A 27,010-nucleotide genomic window follows, 5' to 3' on the forward strand; every position below is an offset into this window, starting at 1 on the left:
TTATCAGGCTCGAGCAATTTTTAACCAATATAATTGCCTTTTAGTACTTTAAAGATTTAAGGGAATTGCTAAGGATATGCTCAGAAAACAGCTGTTGAGCCTTCTTTGTCCACTCAGAGATACTTGAGTTCAGTTCTTCTTGCTCATTTTAAGAATTCTGAAGCCTGTCTTCTTATTTTTTTTAAAAGTAGAATAATCATTCAACCAACTATTTCAGCAATATAAAATAATAGAAGGAAAAAGTGTGGTCTCCAAAGAGATCACCAGAATTAGAAGTATAGTAATGCATTCTCTTAGAAAAGGATGCATTTTATCATAGGGAGGGATTTTAATTGGGAACAAGATCTAGGTTTTTTTTCCCCCTTTGCACAAAATATTTTTTGTCAGTAACAGACTTTGAAATATTGGAGGAAAATTAAGGCATCTACATAGCGATGAAGAACTAAGGCAAACAGAGTTAAGTGACTTGCCCCAAGTCACACAGCCAGTAAGTGTCTGAGGATGATTTGAACTCAGGTCCTCCTGACTGCAGTGCTGACACTCTACCCACTGTGCCACTTAGCTGCCCCCTCACTTGTCCTAACTAGTAACCAATGATATACATGCTAGCTTCACTTGAGAGTTGCAAGTGTAAACACCTAGCTGCAATGTACCAAATTCCTTTCCAGGACTGGCTAGCTTTTCTTTTTGATAAGCACAGAGTTTCTTCACAACTAGTTTTCAGGGGCTTCCAGGTATTCTAGGAGGACAAAGTATCACTATAGGACAACATGTGAAGTATTTACCTAAATTGTCTAGGCATATCCACTTTGCTGAAGTCAGGATTAACATTTAATTCAGTAAGTATTGGTTTGGTTTTTAACTTCCTAGCTAATAAGGTGTGGACAATTTGTCCTTTACCAATTTTCTGTGACCTTCTGGGACTGGGAAAGTGTGTTAAGATGACACCAATGCACGCTTGATTGTTTTATTGAATACTCTGAGGCTTAACAAAGGTAGTATCTGTTGCATAATTTTTGAAAGGCAGCTTTGTAGAAGTTGTGTGCTTTTAAAGTGACAAATGAGAGGGTAGAACTGATTACTTGGTGGCTATCAGTTTTAGCTTTGACAAAATCCATCAATTTTACCATTTCCCTATACTATGTCAGCTATATTGAAACATCCTAACTGATTTGACTCTTTTAAAAAAAATATATTTTTTACCCTTTTGGTGTTGATAATCCAAACTGGTTTGAATCTTTTTTCTTGTGGACTAGGCTCCTGATGGCTTGCTACTGGATTGGTTCATGGCTGGAACTCATTGGCAGAAGCGGTACTGCAAATACAAGAGCTACAATAAATTACACCGAATGCAACTCTGTAAACAGAATTAACAGCGACATATAAACTCCTTTTACTCTATACTTACACATAAGTATCTACAAGCTCCACAAGTTACTCAGAAATGAGGAAGTTTGGCCGTCAAATCAGCCATTTTCAGAGACTCTAAGGATTTATCTGCAAAATAATTAAAAAGGTCCTAAAATGTTTTGCTTATTGCCAAAACCCCCAAAGGGTTTTGCCTCCAAACTTGATTTGATGATTCAGTCGTAAGGGAATGAACATCCATCTGGACATTTGAAAGCTTGGGTTCTAGCCCTGGCTCTTCCACTAGATAACTTCAGACAAATTCTCTGTATCTTGCATTCTCTTCAGTAAAATACAAATATTGCTATCAATATCACAAGGCTTTTGGGAAAGTAAAATTGGAAAATTAGTAATTGTGAAAGCATTTTAAATCTTTAGGAACGAAGAAACTATACAATTATAAGGCAATATGATTACTTTCCTAAGAGAGAGAAGTAATTTGGGAGTGGTTGTAGGAGGTAGGTCAAAGATACTCAGCTCCTACTCTTCCAGTATTGCTAGGATAAAGCTTTAGGGTTGTCTGCACGGTGCTGGAAAACGTTGCCAGAGGCCTGATGAGATTTGAGAGGGATTTATTCAACTCAGCTAAAATATTCAATGGAAGTTCTGAGGGAGTTCTAAAAACAGAAAATGAATGTACACAGGTTTTGGAGACTATACTTGTTCTTGTAGCTACTAGTGAGTTTCTACAAAAGTTAGTGTTTGGTGCAAATCTGAATGAGCCAATACTTCCTCTCAATTCAGACTATTGGCCCTACAGAGTTGGAAATAACATCAGTCAAAAGAGACATTTTCAACTTAGAGGCCTCTTGTGGTACTGTCTGTATCTGCAGTACAGCTAAATGTCTGATTCTCAAAAGTGCTAAAATATCCCCGAGGCCAGGAGCTAACTCAGAAAAGAGCTATTAGAATTTCACTGTGGGGAAGAGGTTATGCAGCAGCTGGAATTCAGCAGAGAACAAAAGAGAACACTTCAATTAAGATGAAATAGCTATGAAGAAGGAGCTCATAGCTTTGCTGAGAAAGGGACATAGCAAGAAATGGCTTTGGTTGTAGAGAAGCATTCCCAAGGACTGAACACAAAAGGAAAGGGAAGGAAAGGGAATAAACATTAATATAATGTCTAGTATGTGTAAGGCAATATACTAAGTGCTTTCTTACAAATATTATCTCAGTTGCTCTTTGCAATAACCCTGAAAGGTAGTTGCTATTATTATACCCACTTTATAGTTGAGGAAACTGAGGCTGGGAGAGGTTAAGTGACTTGCCTAGGGTTACATGACTAAAGGATCTGAGATCAGATTTAAACTCAGGACTTCCTGACTCCTATCCCAGTGATTTATCCACTGTACCACCTGATGCATGCATTAAGTGCATGTTATGAATATTTATAAATTGCCAAATAACATGGTCCTAAATAATTGTCCCAAATGCACAGCATATAGACAGGTGCATTGCGGGTTAGCCCAGATTAAAGTTGCTTGTAATAAACCACATAAATCACATGCAAAAGACATAGTATCAGCAGTAGCACCTATAGAAACATTTCTAGGAGCATAGGACCATAGAGTTAGAGCTGAAAGGGACCTTGGAAGCCATTGAGTCTAACCCCATCATTTTACAGTGGAAGAAACAGAAGCAGAGAATTTAAGTAACTTGCCCTGGTTCTTACAGTTAGTCAGTTTCTAAGCTGGGATTTGAACCCTGCTCTTTCTGACTCCAGATATAGTGTCCTATTCACCACGTCATGCCACCTCCTGATTCAGTACTGTAGAGCAAGTACATAGGTCATACAAGACCAGAGCAAAGTTAACTGCTATAGACCAATACAGAGATAATGTTGCATATTGGAGTCTCATACCAAGTACTAATGTACCACCAACGCATATCATTTAGATATATGTATAACCAATTCATCCATTGCTTCTAATGCATCAAGGGCCAAACTAGTCATGGGTTAGATAATCCTGGCATCTGCCAATGATCTGCTATAAGTTCTGAATCCTAAAACTCACTGGACTATAGTCCTAATTCTGAACTCACGGATGACCCAATCAATAAATTGCTGTCTCTCTCTTGCCCCAAATAAGAAGTCACTAAACAATCACTTTTCTACAGGGTAGTACGAATATCTTTCCAGACCCCACAGCAATAATCAGAAAACACAGCAAGGGCCCTCAGGTCAAATCAAATTTTTTGACTTTGTTTCCCCCTCAGTGGAAACTTCCCCAAGCTGACTTGATATTAGGACATATCTATACCTATCTATATCTGTATCTATATATCTACACACAGACACATATATAAACAACTATAATACCCCTGGCACAAAAGCCATATAGATACTTAATATTAGAAGGGTAAGGTAGAATTGGGAACCTTTGTGTTGCTACACTCAGATTGCTGTTTCGTCCCTTCTCTTTACACATTCAAATATTAGAAAGGAGTACAAGTTAGATGGTATTAAAAATATTTTATAGGGGCAGTGAGGTGGTGCAGTGGATAGAACACCAGCCTGAATTCAGGAGGACCTGAGTTCAAATTGGGCCTCAGACACATAACACTTACTAGCTGTGTGACCCTGGGCAAGTCACTGAACCCCACTGCCTAACCCCCCCCCCAAATTTTATATTTATAAACTTAGGTAAATCAAAGTAGTAAATTAAAATTATGTGCTACCATACTGTAAATGTATAGGATTAAGTACCTTACATGTTGTCCTCATTAGATTTCAAACTCAAATAAGATTAGTTAAATAGCAGGACCTAATCACTACTCCTGGAAATAGTGCATTAAATAGATTGGACTTGACTGGCTTTTTTAGCACAACTAAGGTATTGGTCAGGACGGGACTCTAATCTTTCCATGCCTAAATGAGAAAGTCTGAATTGGGCTAGAAATGTTCTGGTTTGTTCAGACTCTTTTCACAAAGCTGTTTCCTAGGGGCAGACAAGGATTCCTTGCTTTGGGCATACTCCCATCTGGAAGTAGGATTCTAACTTCTAATACTTATGGGAATGGAGCAGGGACTTGTTCACAACACCAAAATATTCTGTTTCTTGCAATACCATATTAAAGGCAAAACTCTAACTAAACATACTCTAGTCTTATAAATGCATTTAAAGATATTTGTTGGTCTGCCCAAAATGTCATCATCCCTACCCACTGTTACTATATTCGTCCTGGTGTTGCAATTCAGACAAGGGCCACAGATTAGATCTTTCATTCTATAAAGGGGTACAACTGACCCACCTATGGTGATTAATCCTAGATGGTTAAACTATGGACAATAGGATTCAGAGCTGCTTGAATTTCCCTAATTAAGGAGAGATGCTTTTGAGATAAACAGACAGACATCCATACAGAGATGGAAAGACAGAGACAGACAGAAGCAGAGATGAGACAGACAGCAAACCAAAATGAGAGAGAGAAAGTGATTTAATGAAGGAAAACTCCAGTTCAGTACAGACATACAAATTTATCAAAAACAACCTCTGTAGACTGAGGAGATTTTCTTAACATAACCCCAAAAATGTAAAAGCATTCCTGCAAATAGGACAGAATTCGTTTGCTACTATTAGGCTCATTTGGGTGGGCCTACCTTCACCTAAGGCCATGCTGGCTTTTCAGCTCCAGAGAAAGAGAGAGAGAGACAGAGAGAGAGAGAGAAAGAGAGGAGAGAAAGACAGACAGAGAGAGACAGAGACATCGAGAGAGAAATAGAGAAACAGAAAGAGGCAGAGACAGAGATAGAAGCAGATATACTACCACTTACCCCTCTGTACACCAGGAAAAGGAGGAGAGCAGAAGGGGAAAAGAATGACTCTGAGCAGAAGTCTTACCTGATTTCACTCAGGCCTGGTAAAGTCTGGTACAGTGGAAAGAACACACTGCATTTGGAATCAAAAGTCCTGGCTTCAAATCTTTGTTTTACTACTTCTTACATGTGCGACTTTCGGCAAATTACTTAACCTCTCAGCCTCAGTTTCCTCACTTATACAATAAACAGGTTGGACTAGATAGACTCTGAGTTCCTTTCCAGTTATAAATATATAATTCATGTGTATTTACCCAATTTCTTTTTTTAAAGAATTTATTTATTATTATTTTTGCTAGGCAATCGGGGTTAAGTGACTTGCCCAGGGTCACACAGCTAGTAAGTATCAAGTGCCTGAGGCCAGATTTGAACTCAGATCCTCCTGACTTCAGGCCTAGTGCTCTAGCCATTACACTACCTAGCTGCCCCTTATACCCTATTTCTTGCTGAAGGCATTGTGCAACCATCTCCTGGAGGCAACATTGTACCTTCTGCATTCTAGCCGTATGCCAGATATGAGTGCCATTTGGGGGGAATGGAGTAAGCATTGGATGATGACGACGATGACAATGATGATGGTTTGGGGTCAGAGGACCTCATTTTGAATCTCAGCCCTGCCACCCACTAGCTTGTGACCTTGGGAAAAATTATTTAACCTTTCTGGGTCTCAGTAACCTCATCAACAAAATGAAGGCCTTGGATCTTCCAAGGTCTAAATCTATGATCCTAAATTCCTTTTGAATTAAGGAGTTCTAACTATGTTCACAATACAAAGCCCCTGCCTCAATCCACTCACATGCCTTTTGGTTGCAGTTAAATGAAAGAGGAGTGGGTTATTATGCTTCCTTTTCCAAGTAGGTAAAAGGTAGCTATATACCTGTTGATAAGTACCATATTGTCAAGGATAGCTAATGAGGCAGACTCCAAGCAACTGCCAAAAAGCCTTTGTTGTCTCAATTTATGTGACAAAAGACATAGAAAAAAAATACCTCTGAGTGAGGCATTGAAAAAATTGTATGTTATGAGCAAAGTTCATCTTTTTTTTTCCTTCCCTTCATTCTTTTACAATGTTCCTCTTCCTTTTCTTATCACTCCTTCCCTTACTACCCTTCTCCTCCAGTTAGAAAGAGGCAACGTAAATGAATGAATGAAAAAAATGGAAAGACAAATGCATCCCACCAGATTTGCTGTGTATTCCGCACATCCTTGACCTCCTTGGATTTGATTTAATTCAGTTCAATTCAGAAAACATTTAATAAGCACTACTTTGTACCAGGCATTATACTAGATTGGATGCCTGTCTGTTCTCTGTAAAGGGAAGTTGTACTAGATGGTCTCTGAGGTCAAGTACAGTGTAGTGGATGGAATTTTAGATTCTGAAAGACTAAGACTGAATCCTTCCTCAGAAGCCTGATCATATATTAGTGCTGTTACCCTAGATGAGTCACTTAACCTCTCTCAGGCTCACTTTTTCATCTGTAAAATGGGGAAAATAGGTGCTGGGGTTACAAAAGGGAAAAAAAATCCTTATTCTCATGGAGCTTACTTTCTATTATATAATGTTGTCTCCTCCAAAATCATCTTTCTTTATACTTTCAACAAAAATTCCCATTTCTTTAGTGGCCTGAAGAAAGCAAAGTAATTCACGTTAAGTTTTTAATACCCAGCAACAGCTTAATCTATTATCACTCCCTGAGATATTTGTATATTTTAGAAAGGTGGCTTAGAGGTGCCAATGACAAGGCAATGGAGCCCATACGCATCTTCTCTGAAAATAAGGCCTATCCCAAAAGTTTGATTTTCTAATGGTGTTATGGCAGGCTCCTGGGGCAGCTGGCAACTAAATCCTTGAACATGTACTCTGTTCATAATAAGACTAGAACTGATTAAGATATAATTTTCCCCCCTCTCTCTGAACAAGAAATCAATAAGTACTTAAAACCTAAACTTATTATCTTCTAGTACCTTCTGCCTTCTAGGTGCTTAATGAGCTTCATTGTTTATTACAAAATCCAGCAATGTGAGCACTTTTATTACCAAGGAGGTGATACTTGGGAGTAAGGCAGCTAGTGACCCAAAGTAAATTGCAGCTATTTAAGAAATATTCTGATATCAATAGAGATAATTATAGATAAAAGCCTACATCTGACCAGCAGTGGAGCAAAAAAACAAAAAAACAACAAAAAAACCCCCCAAAAAACAGAACAAAAAAACCCCAATACAGTGTGTATTGTACAATGTGTGAGCAATAGCTGTTTAGTATTCATTCATTCATTTATCAATAAGGAAAAACTAAGTTTTCTGGATTGGAAATCTTGGTGCTAAGATTATCCTCAGAATGCCCATCAAGTGACCAGCAGGATATACTGGCTACATAATCATTTAAGCAATTTTCATTTCTTTCAACCAAAATTTCCCCTGAGGGTCTCTTTCCTGACCCCAATCAAATTCATTGTTGTCTTACTACACCTTTCCATTGCCTTGACTATGGAGCTGTCTGTGAAGTCTTTGATGTCGGAAGATATGTTTAAGTTTTTCTTAATTTTGGGCCAGTCAGTCAATCAACAAACATTTATCAAACACCTACTATATGCCAGGCACTGTGATAAGTGTTGGGGATACAAGTATGAAAAGAGAGAAAGATAGTCTCCATTAGGGAAAGACAACACACCAAAGGAAATGGAAAATCATGTGGGTGTGTGACCCAGGAAGTCAAGAATGAGTTTCCTGAGGCATTATAGAGAAGTCAGAGAATGACACAGTACTGTAGCCAGGTGAGAAATGAGGAGATGTTCTGATGACCACACCATCAGAAATCCATGTGTATGCAGGCCATTTGCATTGTTTTTTAAATGATAATTATTGTGACATATAAAAAGTTTGAGAGACATAATTTCTGGGTAATTAATCATTTTATTCATTATGGCTAGTGAATAATTAATGAAAGGATGATCATCTGGCCAGCTCTCATACACCAAAGTTAGATCATGGCAGCCTATTGATGCTTGCATATACCTTTGAAAGAGTAGAAAACAGACAGCAATCAACTCCGATTAGTTACCAATTAATGAGAGAATGAGTATTATAATGAGAGGTGGACCAATTCTAAAGAGAGGCTGGTGGACTGACTTTGATTATGTCACTCTTACTTTCAGACCACCCCCAGCCTGGCAATCTAGAAGAGGTTCCCAAACTTATTTGTCCTATTGCCCCTTTTCAAAAAAAAAAATTACTCAGCAGCCTCTGTTCCCAGCCTACTTTCTTTAGCCCTTTAGCCCTTTTTAAAAAAAAAAATACTGTTAAATTTTAAAAATTAAATTATTTTTAACTTAATTAATTTAATTTAATTAATTATTAATTAATTAATTTAATAAAATTTTTAAAAGATTACTGTCATTTCGAAACAATATGTAGTTTTAAAAAAATGATGCATCTTAAATTTAATAATTCATTGTAAATTTGTGGGGTTTTTGGGAACTGAAATTTTAATGATGCAATATTGTGTCATGTATATGTAGACAAAGACTTGTTTACAATATTCTCAACCCCGTACGCTGGACTTCCAACAATGCATAGCACACTGGCCTGCTGACCCTTGCTTGTTAAGACCTGTCAGAGGACTTGATCACTGATCAGTTCTAACTAGCATTTTGTGTGTTTATTTGGAAAATAATGTAATCACTATGATTTTAACTCTGTTACACAAGGGATAAAGCACATACAAACGGTTTTTCAAAATTTTCTTTTCTTTCCTTATGCTACCACTGCCCCCTTATTTTTATTCAATGTCCTCAGTTGCACCTGAGGCTACTACCACCATCCGGCATCATTCCAAGGGGTATGGTATTGACCACTTTGGGAACTTCTGAAAGGATTTACCCCCACCCAATCTAAACAGAACACAGTGGGCTTCCCCAGGTGGGTGGGGTCCAAACAAGATTGAGGAGATTGTTAAATCCAATCCCATTATCAACCTTATCCTTCAGGGACTGACTTGAGTAGAGAATGAGGAAATAAGAAGGGAAAAAATTCTGGATCTCCCCAATAGTAATTGGTTATTAATATAAGAGAGAAATCATCATTTCTCTCATGTTGATCAGAGAGGCAGCCTGGCATAGTGAATAGAGACCATAGAATCATAAAGATCTGGGTTCAAGTCCTGATTTTGATAAATCCTGGCTGTAGAACACTGGGCAAGTCACTTCACCTCTCACTTTGTTGGACTATTCTAAGACTACAAGTTGCAGAGAAAGATTTCTTATTTTAGAAGTTCCTGCCCCCTCAAAAATCACAATTCCAGAGCACATAACCACATAATTTTTTTTAATGATGAAGTCTAGGCTTGTCACTATTCCCAAATGTGGATTTTAAAGGAGAAATACAAAAGCAGTATAATAAATTATTTAATCAATATTATTTATTTAAAATTACATTAGTATAGGTTTAGGGCTAATTTTGATCAAGTCAGGGAAAATACTGGTTTTTAATAGACAGAATTAGACTAAAGAACTATGAGATATATTGAGTCAAGGCAAAGCTGACTCTTGACTCCAGGTTTCCATAACTGAGAGTGACTCTCAGATTCTACATCAGTAGATGCATGAAAGAGAATGTTTCATAAAGCCAATGGGACCCAAACATTCCTGGATTTTTATATAATAGTAACAACAACTTTTGTATAGTGCTGTAAGGTTTGCAAAGAGCATTACAAATATTATCTCATTTTATCCTCACAACAACTCTGGGAGTTAAGTGTTATTATGTACATTTTACAGTTGAGGACTATGATAGGCAGAGGTTAAGTGACTTGCCCAGGGTCACAGAGTCTTTGGTTAATGCTTAATGAGTTATTATCTTAGCTGATTTAGGCAAAACATTATTTGATTGACGGGTTAATTGACTGCTGAAAACTTCAGGTGAACCACCCCTTGGATTCAAGGAGGCTTCAGTTGACAAAAGCATTGCACCTTAGTGGAATGTCTTTCTTGGCCTTCTCCATCTACTCTCTCCCCCCTTTCCTTCCCTTCATTGCTAGCATATTTCTATGATACTATTGGCCTATTTTTCAGGTCTTTTATGTAATTTGGAAAAAGCATGCCTCTGGGCATAATTACAAAATGCTAAAAACTCAACCAGTCTATTAAATGATACAAGAGCAAAATTAAAAACAAACAACAAACAAAAATTCTATTCAGAGTGAAAGCCTTCGCTAAAGTCACATAGTTTACAAATGTCTCATAAAACTTTTCGTGGTCCAAACTGCCTGTACTTCATAGCATGGTCTCCTAGTTCAGCCCCTTGAAAAACAAGTTTAAGCAGGATCTGAGCTATGTATAAAGTGGTACTGACCATCCTGAGATTTGTCCTCAATGCCTTGCACTCCTTTCAACATCCCAAATGCCTTCCAACTTCTCTTCTTAAGTCTTATTTTTTCCTGTCAACTCCCTCCCCCAAACCAGCCACCTTTTCCTGTCTCTTACCCCTCTTCCAACTCTCCTGTCTTGTGTGTTATTACTTCAGCGTCTTCTCCCAGCTAAGGATAATGAGTGGTAAAGGGATTGTTGAATAAACTGTTTGTCTCTTCCAGATAACACATTTGAGGGCCCTGGGCCTCAGTTTTCTTCATTTGTAAGAGGGGGTAGTTGGACTAGGTAAACTCTGAGGTTGGGTCCCTTATAGTGGATAGAGTATTGGGCATAGAGGCAGGAAAATCCGAGGTTGAATCCTGCCCCAAAATGCAGCTCATGTACCAGCTCTGTGATTCTAGACAAGTTAATTAGTCTCTTACAGACTCATTTTTTTTCAGTGGCAAAATTGGTATAATAATAACAGCATCTACTTCAAAGAATTGTCATGAGGATCAAATTAGAAAATATACAAAAGGTCTTTTGATAATCTTAACCTATATAAATATTTATCATCATTCATCATCACCATCATCATCATTGTTGTCATCTCTGTGATATTATTTGAGCTACCTTTTACAACTCCGTCTAGGGGAGAATAAGGATAAAAGACAAATAGACACAGCACAGTTTCCTTGAGAAAGCTCTCAAATAAAGAATTGGGGGTTGTTTTTTTAATCACATTGTGGTTTTTGTTTATTTTTTTAATGAGGTGAATTTTTTGTAGAATGTTAATGCCTACAATTCTAATACTGAATAGACTGATGGTGTTAAAAATAGAGGTGGGGCATGTAGAACCAAGATCTGGAACCACTCAAACCAAACTGCAAGTGAATATCATTCATGCTCCATGAAAAAATTGTTTCTATTTCTTTTGGGATAACTATAATCACTTGGTATTAAAAATATTTTAAAATCTAACTTTATCAGCTCAGTGCAAATTTTGAAGCTTATGTGAGTAGAAAAAAAATGTTTTGGTAGAGTTTTCTTTTACCAGTAGAATTTTTTTTAAATTAATAAAGGGGTTTTTTCTTTTCCCTGGACCTGTAATTTTGTTGGTCTTAGAAACATAGGAGGAAGAAATTCTCACTAAAGTTCCAGATCTAGCACCTACCTTAAAATTTATAGTTTTAGAGGATTGTCTGGAGCATTGAAAATTTGTGCCCAGAGTCACAGACTTGGGACGTTTTCACAGGCTTTCCTTCATACTTAGAATGCTCTCCATCTTCATCTTCCACCTACTGGTTTCCCTAGCTTCCTTCAAGTTCCAGCCAGCAAGCATATAAGAAGGCTTCCCAAATCCCTTGATGGCAGAGCCCTACTTCTCTTGACCATTTCTAATTTATTTTGTATATATCTTGCTTTACATAGTTGTTTTAATGTTGTCTCCCCCACTAAACTATGAGTTCCTTTAGAACAGGGACTGTTTTTTGCCTTTCTTTGTATCCCTCAAGCTTAGCCCAGTGCCTGCCACATAGTAGGAGTTTAATTAAAAGTTTATTAATTAACTGACAGTCTGCATCTGTTAAAGGCAACACTTGAACCCAGGTCTTCCTGACTTCCAAGGTGGGTTCCCTATCCACTGGAGCCATCTCCAGTAGTCTTGATTTATGTCTTGCCACTGGACTCTGATGAGTCTGGAGGAGAGAGAGACTGATGACTTTGTACAGGTCTGCCTCACTTAAATCCAATTTACTTACAAGCCAAGACATCAACCTCATGAAGTCATTGGTCTTCTTTGAGAATGAAGGACAAACAACAATAAATAATCCACTATTCCAGAGGATAATTGAGAAAAATCAAAACATAAGCCTTTAAAAATTTCCTTAAAAAGATATGTTAGTTTAGGGAAAAAGTATTTTATATACCTCAGTTTGCTCAAAAAATTCTCATGTTTGGCATCCATAGAAATGCTAAGGCCCTGGGACAAAAGAAATGGAAAAAAACCAGGACCAGAAAATCTTTTGAGGGAAAAAATGTTTCTCTTCCCTCCTACATTTTCCTTTCCAGTTTTTTCTTCCCTTGAATTTGCCGTCTATACATTTGCCACAATAGTACCTCTTTATCTTCCCCTTTGAGGCCCCAATTCTGGATTTGCTTTTTTTGTCTTTACAGGATGGCAAAGAACCTTGGTGAGGATGGAGGTGGGGATGACAACACTTTCAATTTCAGCTGGAAAATGTTCACAAGCTGGGACTTCCTGATTGGTAACCCTGAAACAGCAGACAACAAATTTAACTCCATCATAATGAACTTTAAGGTAAAGGGATTTTTCTACTGAATTTCTGGGAGTAAAATCTCACTATCCCAAGTCACCTCCTGTGGTCTAGCAAAATATCCCAGGATGAAAGGAAAGGTTGACTCATCGTATCTGCCTACCAGAATCTGGGGACAGTTCCTGCTGTGGTTAGAGAAAATCTGATGACATTTTCCAACATTAATGTCATAGCATTGTCCTGTTTCCTCAATTTTCACAATAATAACATTGACAGGAAATGAGAGATTTGTCATTCACGATTTTAACGCTAGAACAAAGGCCACTGTTGTGAAAAAAAAAAGCAGTAGACTTGGAATTAGGCCCAGTTCTATCACTTATAAGTTCTGGGACCTTGGGCAAGCCACTAACTTTTCTAAGGATGTTTCCTCCTCAGACAGAGGTGGTAGAACACTGCATATCAGCCTCTGAGTCAGGAAGACTTGGGTTCAAATGCTACCTCTGAAGCATAACGAACACGTGACACCTGGGCACACAGCAGAGACAAGACAGTTGCAGGTCTACAATGGTAGAGAAAATTTCCTCTATGGGAGTTCCCTATCCCAAAGCAATCACAGGTCCAGATTCTACCCTTCCCTTTTTCCCTCAACCATCACCCCACTTGTACTACCTACTTCATAAGGCTATTATGAGGAAAGCACTTTGCAAACAATAAAAAAAAAATACCCAGGTGAGCTTTTATAATGTGAGTTATTGCAAAAAAGGGTTTTTTTTCCGTTTTAAAACATATTTTTTTATACTTTTGTTTTTACATTGTCTAGCCTAGATTTTTCCCTATATCCCTTTCTTCCTCCTCTCAAAGAACCATCTGTTATAACAAAGAATTAGAGTAAATAAATGAGCAAATAAGTAAATAAGAGGAGAAAAACAATCAAAACTTTTTAATATGTACAAAAATTGTCATTCTTGCTTTGAATTTTATTAATTTCTTGGTTTTTAGGATTTGTATTTTGATTTTTAATAAAATTTGGCATTCTAAGCAACGTTCCACACCCATGGAAACCCCAGCTCTATAAAGGGGAAACAGACTAGGCCTTTTCATATCTTTTTGTTGAGGCCTTGTTCTTTATATTTGAAAAACATTTATTCAAAATATAGACAATTCCCCAAAACATTATTGTAAAATATCTTAAATACTACAAATACTACTATACCCTATGACAGGTCTGCACAACCTGCAGCCTGCAGACTGCTTACAGCACACCAAAGAATTTTGGGTGGTCAGGGAAAAATGCAGAGGAAAAGATCCCCTACATTTTGCGCAGGCTGTCCGAAATCCGTTGGCCATGCCCACGGGCCACAGGTTGTACAGGCCTGCCCTATAACAAATGTTTCCAGGCAGCAGATCATCTCTTCCTAAATACACCTCATCCATCATGTAGAATTGATCCCAGGGGGCTAATAAAAACTTTGACTTTTCAGCTTTCAGTTCCCAGAAAGCTCATCTGAAGCCATGATCCTTTAAGTAGTTGTTATTCCTTTCTTTTTCTCCTTTCTATAGGAAGCTATCGATGAGGAATTTGCAGCCCAAAGGGAAGAAAACGTCCATTTGATCCGATTCCTGAGGTTTCTTGCTAACTTCTTCTGTTTCCTCACACTTGGTGCAAGTGGATATCTCATTTTTTGGGCTGTGAAGCGATCCCAGGAATTTGCACAGCAAGACCCAGACACCCTTGGGTGGTGGGAAAAAAATGAAGTTCGTCCCTGCATGCTTCTTACGTGTTTGGAATTTGTCGTTTACTACTTTGTGGGTTATGGGATGTGTTGTGGCTTTTTTCTTTTCTCCCCTCCATTCATTTGACTTTATTTTCTGAGTTTTCCATTCAGTTCTATTCCTACTCCTATGTCTTCTATCTCAAGAGGACAGGTGTTCAGATCTTCCCCCGAATGTTTACTAATTAATCAATCTTGAGTAAATCACTTAACCTCTCTGGGCCAAAGTTTTCTCCACTCTAAAAGGAGAGGGTTTGACTGTTTGACCTTTGAGGTCTCATTTATCTTTGGCTTTGACATAATCATAGGAATCTAGAACTGGAAAGGATTGTAGAGTTTATCTAGGACAGCCCCCTATTTCACAAAGGAGAAAACTAAAACTCACGGAGATTTATCCAGGTTCGCAAAGCCTGTTAGTTGAAGAACTGGGACTTGCACCCAAGTCAGGGACTGAGTTCAGATAGTGAAAATAATATGAGGATGAATGGAAGGGACAATGTAGGGGTGGGGTAGGAAGATTGCATAACTAGAAGCTAAAGCTATAAATAAAAGATTTTTAGGATTTTAAAGGCTGAAGGGACCTCACAGGCCTTGGGCCTCATCAATGTGAGTTTCTTGGTTGCTGAATAATGGCTCATTCAAACCCAGACAGTATTGTAAACAAGTTAATTTATAGTTTATACAGAATTATTTTTCTCTAAAGCTGAGAATATTAAATTCTGGGCCTCAGAAAAAAATTTTCATTTTCCTTTCTAACCTGCTTCATATCTCACCCCTTGCTGTCATCCTAAGGAGGGATACCTCTTTCCTTGGTAGTGCCAAGAGATTTGCAAATGAAGTTAGCACATTACTTCCCTGATCACTATTCTGACTTTCTCCTTCTATTCTCATTACTATTTCAAAAATATATCCAAAGCCCACTGAATAAAATACTAGCAGCAGTAAAGGGTTTGAGTGAATAGCAATATATAGGAAGAATGGAGACAATTGAATGGCTCTAAGAATCTGCAATAGCCAACAATTCTTTTGACCATTTGTAGGTTTCATATTCTCTCTCTGTAATCTCATCAGGTCCTATGGGCTAAATAACCATATCTCATCCTGTGACTCCTAAATCTATATAACTAGTCCTTATGTCTCTCCTGGAGAGCAGCTAGGTGGTGCAGTAGATAAAGCACTGGGCCATAACCTGAACTCAAATCCAGCCTTAGACACTTACTAGCTATGTGAAACTGGGCAAGTCACTTCACTCTGCTTGCCTCAGCTTCCTCATCTGTAAAATGAGCTAGAAGAAGGAAATGGCAAACCATTCCAGCATCTTTGCCAAGAAAACCGCAAATGGGGGCTCATGAAGACTGAGACACAATTGAAATGACTCAACAACAACAACCACAACAACAACAACAACATGTCTCTCCTGAGCTCTTGTACCACATCAACTGCCTATGTAGACCTGCACATGCATATGCCAAATATACCTCAAATTCAATATATCCCAAATCTAACTCACTATAGTTCCATACTAAATCCATTCTTCTTCCCAACTTCTCCATTTCTGTTAAAGACATCACCATTCTTTCACCAATCAACTCAATGATTCTATGATCCTTAGAATCATCATAACTCTTCTCCTCCCCCATGTTATTTAATCAGTTGCCTAATCCTGCCCAGTCTACTTCTGTGATATTTCTCATGTTCATCCCTTTCTGCTGGGTGAGCTATTGAGTTGCACTAAAAGATGAGAAGGTGGAGGGGCAGCTAGGTGGTACAGTGGATAGAGCATTGGCCCTGAAGTCAGGAGGACCTAAGTTCAAATGCGACCTCAGACTCTAGCTGTGTGACTCTAGGCAAGTCACTTAAGCCCAATTGCCTCACCAAAAAAAAAAAAAAGATGAGAAGGTTGAATTGGATGATCTCTATCATTAATTCTATGATACTCCACTCTATGCCAGCAAAATAGATAATTAAATTGTAGAAAATGTGGAGAAGGCTGGTGAAAATACCCTGAAAGGAAAAAAATAAACCACACTTTTGTAAATAAAAAAAGTTTATTCAGGGATAAACTAGAATGTACAACAATGCACCTTCTCTTCTAGATCTTACTTGCTCCCAGACAAAATGGATTTATTAATCAAGTTCTGTTTAAAAAAAAAAACTGCATCAAAGCAAGTCATTCCTACCATATGTTGGTTCTGTTTCAAGTAAAGTCACATTCCATATGAACATAGCATAGGGAAAACCCAAAAAATTGATTAGGCATTGTCTAATACCGTTAAGAAATGTTCTACTATGCTTTAAAAAAAAACACAACACACACACACACACACACACACACACACACACACACACACACATACACACACACAGAGCAGAAAGCATATTGAGATTTTAGCCTTACCTTATTTTGCCCAAACTCAAAACCACCATGTTATTACCTGGCCAGCCTCATAATGTGCTGTTTTCCAATTCTAGTTCCCACAACAGTGATTAAATCAGCACTAACATTTCTGTAAAGGACTTGTTAATCAATTTCTTCCAGTGGTGAACTGGAGCCAACTTTCCTGAAAGTCTTATACCTGAGGAATTGGCAAACACTATCAGACCTTGATTTCTTTTGCTGATTATCTTAAGAAACAGATAGAGAAAATATTAATATTAAAAATTAATGTTAAAGTTAATTTATCAGTTCTATGGATTTATTTGTTAATTCAACATTAAATTTAATTAACTAATATTAATAAATAAATATTTAAATTGATTTATTAATAATAATTAAATTTAACAACACATCCATACATTTTTCCCTCAAGAGTTGGTTGTTAAATGTTTACCAGCACACTCCTGCCTATGACTCCAATCACCACCCCCCAACCAAAACACTGTTCACAGCCAAGGATTCCCAAAGGGGAAGACAAACTCCCTCAAGGCAGAAACTATCTTACTTGTGTGGTATTTGTATTTCTAATCGGTTAGAAGCTAAATATTTATTAAAAATCTATACTCAGCATAATGCCTGGCATATGGTAATCACTTAATACATGCTTTCATTCATTCATTTGGAAAAAAGACTGAGGTTATAATGGTACAAAATTATTCTCTTACCTAATAAGAACTGAAGAAAAGTTACCAGTGAAGTATCTGAGGGAAAGGGAAAACTTTAAAATCTCTCAACCGGATTCTTCCCAGTTTCATTTATTCATTTAATTCTTTTTACAGATGAACATGATCATGTCTCTCTTGGGGATGTTCTGTCCAACCTTATTTGACTTATTTGCTGAGCTGGAAAACTATCATCCCCTTATAGCTCTGAAATGGCTACTGGGTCGCATCTTTGCTCTTCTTCTGGGCAATTTGTATGTATTTATTCTTGCCTTGTTGGATGAGATCAATAACAAGGTAAGTAGTGCTTTTGGATTATTGGTTAGCACATGCTTTCCAATTGTAAGGCTGCCGGGATGCCTTTGACAACTGTGTTAGTCTTTCCTTTTGTTAATTATTTCTTATTTATTCTTTATATAGCTTGTTTTGTTTATATTTGTATTTCTGGTACTTAGCAGAATACTGGGAACAGAGTAGGTGCTTAATAAATGTTTACTGATTGATTAATTGGTTGGTTGGTTTCTTTGTGTTTGCTTTTCTAGCTGGAAGAAGAGAAGTTAGTCATGGCAAACATCACTATATGGGAAGCAAACATGATCAAAGCCTTCAATTCATCTCAGAGTGAAAATAGCACTGGTCCTCCTTACTTTGTGGAACCTGCTGATGTACCCAGGGGGCCCTGCTGGGAGACAATGGTAGGACAGGTAATGAAATGAATGGAACTGAGTTGCCTCAGGACCCAAATAAACAGATTTGTTATCTCACCAAAGATACCTATTGCAAATTCATCTTACCTGTTCATTGAGCAACACTCTTCTCCATGTCCTCCCATAAGTTTACCCCACTCAGTGTCCTGCTGGGGCTTTTCTCAATTTCTCTTGACATCTTACGGATACTCTTAGAGCATGTGAGCCATCTTGGACAAAGTTTATAGAATCCTAATCTTGAATTGCAGTCTATTGGAATAAGAAGGAAAGATGTCTAAAGGCATTGTCAGGAAACATTTCTTTGATACTTACACCCTACCCCAAACCGATTATGGCCATAGTTCTAAGAAATTGTTGTTATTCAGTTGTTTCAATTGTGTCTGACTCTGCATACATTTGGGATTTTCTAGAGTTTACCATACATAAGCACAGAAGAAATAAAGAGATCAATTTTATAAAGGAAATATTTTATTTGGCACACAACATTATTAGTGTCATAAAGCCATTAAATTTTATAAATTCATCTAATCCGTGGATATTTTTAGAAAACCTTACAACTTTGGGAATATTTCAATTTAATGATAACAGTTATTTATCATATATTCCCTGTTTGTTGTTGAATTATTTCAGCGAAGTCCATCTCTTCATGACCCCATTTGGGGTTTTCTTGGCAAAGATACTGGGAGTGGTTTGCCATCTCCTTTTCCAGCTCATTTTACAGATGAGGAAACTGAGGCAAATAGGGCTAAGTGACTTGCCCAGGGCAAGCTAGTAAGTGCCTGAGTTCAGATTTGAACTCATGAAGATGAATCTTCCTGATTACAAGCTTAGTGCTCTATCTGCTGTGCCACCTAGCTGCCCAGTTCTAATACTCAGTTCTTTCAGGAGAGCTGGCTCCAGCACACCCCTGGAAGGAAATTGATTAACAAGTCCTTTATAGAAATAATTTAAGCACTGTTGTCAGAACTAGAATTGGAAAGCAGTATGTTATGAGGCTGGCCAGTTGATGGCCAGATGTGATGGTTCAGAGTTTGGGCAAAATAAGGTAAGGCTAAATTCTCAATATTTGCTTCAGCAAATTTGTAGCAACCATGCTATGAAAATTTCTACATTGTATTGGAAATATCTGGTTAACACTAAGTCCAAATCTATTGCTTTTATCATTTCATTCCACTTCACAGATATTCTTCCTTTCAATCAGGAGATAGGTCCAAATATGATCTGCCCTGTAAGATAGCTGGGTGACCAGGGCTTTGCTCTAGGGTGCTAAGATCTAGCAAGAATAAAGTCCTCAGATGGTTTGTTGTTCTTTTGAGGCATGAGAGCCCCTTTTCCTTTTCTTAGCTTCAGGGGTCTGTTACTGTGGCACCTCTCTTTTTGGGCCTACTTTTCTTATACTTCCTCTTTTCCTCACCTTTCAAGGGTTGGGAGGTCAAGTATCTTTGATACCATTAAAGCTCAGACCACTCATCCCACACTGGGGTGGGTGATCCTTTCTTCACATGCAACTGCACCCAGGGCAGATTGTCCTCTGTCCGTACCTTTTCCTTCTTTACTTCCATGTTAAATTCATTTTTCCCTGGCCTTAAAAATTCCCATTTATGGCTCCAATATTTACCACTTTTTTAGGCTTATTGTTTCTATAATAGGTATTTATAGGCAAAGTCAATGTCCATTTCTATGATGCCTTAACAAATAAAAGAAGAAACAGGTGGCAGGGCTTTGGACAACATATTATATGAATCTTCAAGCTAGTACAGGTGCTAATGAGGGACTAAATTACCTGAACTGTTAGGATCCTCAAATAGTGTGGGTGTTTTTAGATATTCAAAGAAAGCCAGGGCTCCACAAGACATGTTTCAGAGTTCTTTCAAAGAAAATCTGTGCATGCCTAATACACAACTACTTTGTCACCTCCAGATTGTAACACAATCCCATAAACCAAGGATTCAGGGTCATAATAACCAACATAAATGTAAAACTTTGACAACCACAGAATTTGAAAATGATTTCTTTTCACAGTACCATGTAGTCTGGTGTGACACTAAGAACATGCACATACTCTGTATAAAATGTCTAGCTACTTGTTTACATATTGTCTCCTCCATTGGAATGGAAGCACCTCGAGGGCAGGGGATGTTTTTTGCCTTTCTCTGTATCCCTCAGGGCTTAGAACAGTTTCTGGCACATTGTAAGTGCTTAATAAAAGCTCTTAAATTGACATTTACCTAATGTGTACCGCAAACCTAACTATCTGGAGCTTACACCTGGCTGCAAAGAATAAGCTTGTCCAAGTCTGGGGGTGATTGACCGGGCATAATTGCCAATGTAATGTAACAATGTCCTTCAGTTTCTGAATACGGATGGAGAAGCTTATGAGACTTTCCTAGCATATTGACTCAGAACAAAGGTAGAAATTCATTGATTAAATCTCTTGCTTTCTGAAGTCCCTGGACTATGCAGTTTGATCTGTCATGAAGTATTGATCTGTTTTGTTTTTTTAAGCTTTCAGTGAATTTCTTTGCTTCTCTCTGTCACTGTCTCTTTCTCTCTGTTTCACTCTTTCTCCTTCCTCTGTTTCTCTCTCTTCCTCTTTCCCTTTCTTCCTTTCTCTCTTTCTCTTTCCCTGCTCTTTCCTTCTTTCCTACCCCACCTCCTTCCTCTCTCTCTTTCTATTTTTTGTGCACTTCTCCCTATCTCTTTCTCTAATAGTCAATTTATTTGAGAGAGTTTGTTTTCTTTCTGTCCTCCTGCTTCCTCCCTGAAAGAGCATTTAGTACTTGAGAGATGACTGGATGAGGCAGACAGGAGAGAGAGAGTGGGAGGGTTCTGAATGGGATTTCTGATGAGACAGGTGGAAAGCATGAGAGCAAAGCAAACATAATGAAGATAAAAAATAGCAGGGTTAGCAAGGCCATAGCTTTGGAAGATCAATATCCATATCTGTGCACTTGAGACATTAATGGCTTGCTCCTTATTTTTTAAGGGGAGCCTAACAGAAACAGTATAGAATATAGACAGATTTTTAAAAAATAAACATGCCAAAAATTAAAAGCTTAACTCTGAAAATTTTGCAGAGCATTATATGCTTTTTCCAAAGACCCTGAACTTTATGTGAGCTTTTCTAACTTGTCAGGCATTCTGATGTGTTCCTCTGCTTCTCCTTGGGTCTCTCTAAGGCCCAATTTTGGTGAAGTCCACTTCTACTTGGAATTGAGCCATCAGGGAAGATCTTTTCTCCCCCTTTGGTGAGTTTTCTAAGGAAAACCTTATTTACAATGTTAGGTGTCAATCGGTCAACAAGCATGTACTCAGCACCTACTACATGCCACACACCTGCTAGGTTCTAGGGATACAAATACAAAGAATGGAACAATTCCTACTGGCAAGGAGATTATACTCTAATAGAAGAGACAAGCATATATAAAAATAAATATAACATGAAAGTATTTTATATATATGTATGTGTGTGTATATGTGTATATATGTGTCTGTACACATATATACACATATATACATACACACATTTATATATATACATACACGTATATACATACATGCACACATACATACATATGTATGCACTATAATGTTAGTTAAGTGCAAGGTAGATTGGGTTAGGCAGCAGTTTTCCCCAGGATATTTGAACTGGGAGTAGAGAAGAGCAGGTCTCCTATTGCATCCAGGGCCATCTCCAGTCATTGATCTATATCTTGCCACTGGACCCAGATGGCTCCAAAGGAAAGAGTGACGCTGATGACCTTACACAGCCCTCCCTCACTTAAATTCAATTCACTTACAAGTCATGGCATCGCCACCCTAACATCACGGTCCTCTTTGAGAACGAAGGACTAACAACAAGAAGTGAGCAGAATCTTTAAGATAAGCGAGGTGGACAGGATGGCCTCTGAGGTCCCCCTCAGCTCTAAATCTATAATGCTCTGATGCTGTTGCTAGAGCTCCTTTACTTTGGGCTAGGCCAGACAGACTCCCTGAAATTGCTTGGATGGGAGAAGAGAAGGCATCCCATTGTTGGAAGCTAAAGTACCAAGTACTGCTCATCTCGATTTACTTCCCTGTAACTTCTTCTGACTTACTGCTCATCTTTTGTGGTCAGTAAAAGATTTCTACTTGTGGCCCTCTATCTTCTTCAGGGCCAAATGTGAAATATTCTCTTCTGCATTTCAATCCCTTCACAAACCAGGCTCTTCCTTTTCAGCCTTCTCATGCATTCTACATTTCAGGGACACTAGCTTACTTGGTGTTTCACACAAATTATGGACAAGGACACTCTCTCTTCTCCTATGTGACCTTATCCAAGGTCACATAGCCCCATCCCCAACTCTATACTTTTGCACTGGGCTGTCCCCTATTCCTACATTGTTCTTCCTCTTCACCTCTGCTTCTCTGTTGACTTCCTTCGAGACTCAACTCAAATTTCACATTCTTTGGGAAGCCTCCTCCAGTGATGTGCTAGTAAATGTTTAACAACTGCCCCCACCCCCCACCATGTATGCATGATATACTTTTATTTATTTTTATTTTCAATTTTTTTTTGCTTTTTGGCGAGGCAATGAGGTTAAGTGACTTGCCCAGGGTCACAAAGCTAGGAAGTGTCACGTATCTGACTTGAACTCAGGTCCTCCTGCCTCCAAGGCTGGAACTTTATCCACTGCAGCATCTAGCTGCTCCCATGATATACTTTTAAGTGTGATCTACTTTATTAGCATTTTCTCCATCTCTTTCTTTCTAAGTCTGGACCATGAAAACCCCAATAAATCAAGCCTTAATTCACAGCATTTGACAAATTCTAAGGTAGAAATGCTTACATTGAAAATTTAATAATGGATTGTAACAAGCTGTTTGAGTTGGCTCCAGCCTTTCCCTGACTACTTTCCTCCCATTTCTCAAATTACCTTTAATGTTCAGTATGTACTTTAAATTCACATAGTTATTTGTATGTTGTCTCCTCCATTAGAATGTGAGCTATTTAAGGGCTGGGATCATGTGTTTGCTTTTCTTTGAATCCCCAGAACTGAGTACAACATCTGGCTCATGGCAGATACTTATGAAATACTTATTAACTGATTGACTGGTGGTTGCATTGATGAAAAATGCCCTTGTTATTTATTGTCATCATATTCTACTCATATAAAAATGATAGGCAAGAGAAGATCTTCACATATTGTGATTTGTTTCCCTGTGACCAGGGATGGGGAAATAGCATCTTCTAGCCACCATCACTGAATGGAGTGCTTAAAGGTCCGTGGACAAGCTGTCTGGGAAAATTATGCTGGCCAAGTTATTGCTGCTCCTATTTCCTCTAAAGCAAGAGTTCTTAATGTGGGGTCCATAGAACTCCATGGTTTCTATGGGTAGACTTTAGGGGATCCATTAACTTGGTTGGGAATTAAAATGCATCCCTATTTTGACTCACTTCTGGATTCTTTATAGTCCTATGTATTTTATGTTATGCATTTAAGACCATTGTTATGAGAAAGGGTCTATAGGCTTTACCAGACTGCCAAAGAGCGATCTAGGACACGAAGAAGAAGTTAAGAACCTCTGCTATAAAAGTACAAAGACTGCAGGTTAGACCAGAGGTTCCCAAACTTATTTGGCCTATCACCTCCTTTTAAAAAAAATTTACTCAGTACCCATCTGGAAATCTACTTTCTTTAGCCCTTTAATTTTTTTTAAATTTGCTTAATTTCAAAAAATATAAAATATTTTTAAAAAAGATGCCTCTTAAATTTAATACTTTATTGTAAATTTGTGGAGTTCAAAAGACTTAATCGTTGTCAGATATTTAATAATAATAGTAGCTCATATTTTTAGTCACCTTTAGGTTTGCAAAACACTTTTCATATGTTAACTCATTTTATCTTCACAATAACCCTGAGAGGTAAGGGCTTTTATTGTTCCTGTTTTACAATAGGAAACTATGGTTGAGTGATTTGTCCAGGGTCAGTGTCTGAGGCAGGATTTAGTTTTAGACACTCAAAAGTCTCTGTTTGGTCCATTCAGGCAACATTCAAACCTAGGATTTCCTAGTCCTGCTAATATCCACTATCACAAAGTAGAATAGTTTTAATACTGATAATCCATTATTGACAATCCATTAGATTACGAGCTTCTTAAGCAGGGACTATTTTTGCCTCTTTTTGTATCCCAATTGCTTAGCAGAGTGCCTGATATATAGGCACTTACTAAATGTTTATTGATTGATTTGTTGATTGATTGATAATCTCTCAACAGGAATTTGTGCGACTGACTGTGTCTGATGTCCTGACAACCTATGTCACAATTCTCATAGGTGACTTTGTTAGAGCCTGCTTTGTCAGGTTTTGTAATTACTGCTGGTGCTGGGACCTGGAATATGGCTATGTAAGTACTGATCTGGTTTCCTTAGCTCTCATTAGATTGTTTCAGGGTTGCTTGCTTCTTTGCAGCTCATCACATGAAGAAAAGAAGTATCTAATAGTTTGTGATGTAGGAATCTCCTTTTTAAATCATAAATAAAAAATGTTTAATGCAATAAGTGGTAATTAAAAGATTGAGGAAAAAAAGTCAATCCTAAATTACATCACATGTTATAGTCTAGTTAAATAAGTGAAATCATGAAAGCAGAATGTGTCTAAGGAGCATGGGGTAGGGAAAGGAGGGTTGAGGGTCCTATGTTAATGGAGATCAGTTTTGAAAATGTGATAGATTATTAGGTCAGTAGCCACTGCCCCTACTTTTCCCTCCCCCTCCCCAATCTTTCATGTTTCCAAAAGTGAGGCAAAGGGTAGTGTGTGACATCAGCTATGTCGCCCTCGTGTGTCTGTTTGAAATATTGATAAAGAACCTTGGCCATGGATTCTGGTTTTACTCACTTTCCTCAAGCTCTTGGGCTATTTTCCCTGATGATTACTATTCACACCATACACCCCCAATCCTTTTCAGAATTTGAGATGAGGCACAAAGTACACCCTTACCACAAAAAAGCTGAGACTCCCAGTCTTCTTACCTAGCATTTCCACTCTTCTACTCTCCCTTTCCTCCCATCACTGTTGCTATCAAGTCATTCCCTTGCCTCTAAAAAAAGTATTAGAGATGTTATTGAGTCTGGTGTTTCCTCGTTTTCATGTGTCTCTCCACTAGAATTATACCAATAATGTCAGGCCTGTGCAAGACTATATTCTTTGGTTCCTATATCTTATCTAGAATTATAATAATTCAGTTGGTCATTCAATCAACAAACCCTTATTAAGGACCTACTATATGCCATACTATTAGGAACTTAAAGACAAAGATGAAATGATTCTTGACTTCAGGCTGTTTATACAAGATAATTTATCAGGGGAATGGAGAAGAACTAGCAGGTTAATGTTTCAGAAGGGCCTAATGTAGGATGTAGAACTTAAGATGAACTTTTAGAAGGAAGCTAAGTATTCTAAGAGGCATAGATAAAGAGAAGAGTAGTACATTCCAGACACGGTCATACTCTGGGCAAAGGCGCAGAGACAGATATAAAATATCCTTTATGAGGAGTAGCAAGGAAGCTGGTTTGGCTGAAAATACAATTCTTTACAGTTACAAAGTAATTTACATACATTATTCCATTGAAACTATACAACTCATTTCAACTGGCATTTATTAAATGCCTACTTAATATGTACCAGCCATGGGCTGGCTGCTAGGGATACATAGATGGAAACAATGTTATTTCCCTCATTAGAATGTGAGCTCCCTGAAGGCAAGAAAAGCATTTTTTTCCTTTGTATTTTCAGTGTTTAACACAGTGTGATACATGATTAATAAATGCTTGTCACCTGTCAATGGATTGGTTGATTAAAACCAGTCCCTGACCTGAAGTAAGTAGTGCAAGTTTTCTTTTTCTGTTTTACAGATAAGGCAACTGAGGCTCAAAGAAATGTTATTTGTCCATGGTCATTTAGCTAGTAAGGAGCTGAGCTGGTGTTGAACTCAAGTCCTCTGAGTTTAATTTTAAGGCTTTTTTGCTACTCATCCAATCAGTATGACTAACATGACTTAGTAGCATTTAAATTAGTAACAACCACCCCTGACCTTCTCTAGGCACTGAGTCTTCAGAAAAGGCCACTCTGATTGTGTATCTGTCATAGCTCCAAGTTGGATCTGACTCCTGACTTTGACTACATGCCATCTGTTAGGTCATCAATATCATCCTTGCTCAGACTGCCTTCCCAGCTCAGCCAAGACCAGTTAGCTAATGCTCTTTGGTGAATGACAATGAGGTAATGCTGTAGACTCAGGATGCTGTAGAGTCTCCTTCCCATTCCTTGCCATGAAGTACTTGGCTGGCTCAATTTCATTTCTGTTTTTCTTGTCTGACACAGCTATAATCTGACTTAGGCATCACAATGGAAGTTTCTTCACCTGGAATTTGATACTGTTGCCTGGCCTTTTGCTTATCTCTTCTCCAGGCTATTTTCTTCTTCAGTGCTAGAAAATGTGCTACAAAAATGGAGTCAAGAAAACACGACCTGGATGCATAAAAGCTGTAATTAAATGACTGTTAATTTATTATTTATTGAGTACTGATAGTATTCTTGGTCCTGTA

At 38.0% G+C, this 27,010-nt stretch overlaps 1 protein-coding gene across 1 annotated transcript in view; it reads left to right on the forward strand.

Annotated features, from left to right (window-relative positions):
- TMC1 (transmembrane channel like 1) overlaps positions 1-27,010 on the forward strand; it is a 226,033-nt gene that overhangs the window by 164,424 nt on the left and 34,599 nt on the right. The window contains exons 12-16 of the mRNA XM_078151730.1: positions 12,745-12,889; positions 14,406-14,600; positions 17,834-18,013; positions 18,259-18,420; positions 24,682-24,810. Of these exons, the coding sequence (XP_078007856.1) occupies positions 12,745-12,889; positions 14,406-14,600; positions 17,834-18,013; positions 18,259-18,420; positions 24,682-24,810 (811 nt within the window). The remainder of the gene's footprint in view (positions 1-12,744; positions 12,890-14,405; positions 14,601-17,833; positions 18,014-18,258; positions 18,421-24,681; positions 24,811-27,010) is intronic.

The sequence above is a fragment of the Phascolarctos cinereus genome, unplaced genomic scaffold, assembly GCF_003287225.1.
Source record: "Phascolarctos cinereus isolate Bilbo 61053 unplaced genomic scaffold, phaCin_HiC Scaffold_4;HRSCAF=312, whole genome shotgun sequence".
NCBI lineage: Eukaryota > Metazoa > Chordata > Mammalia > Diprotodontia > Phascolarctidae > Phascolarctos > Phascolarctos cinereus.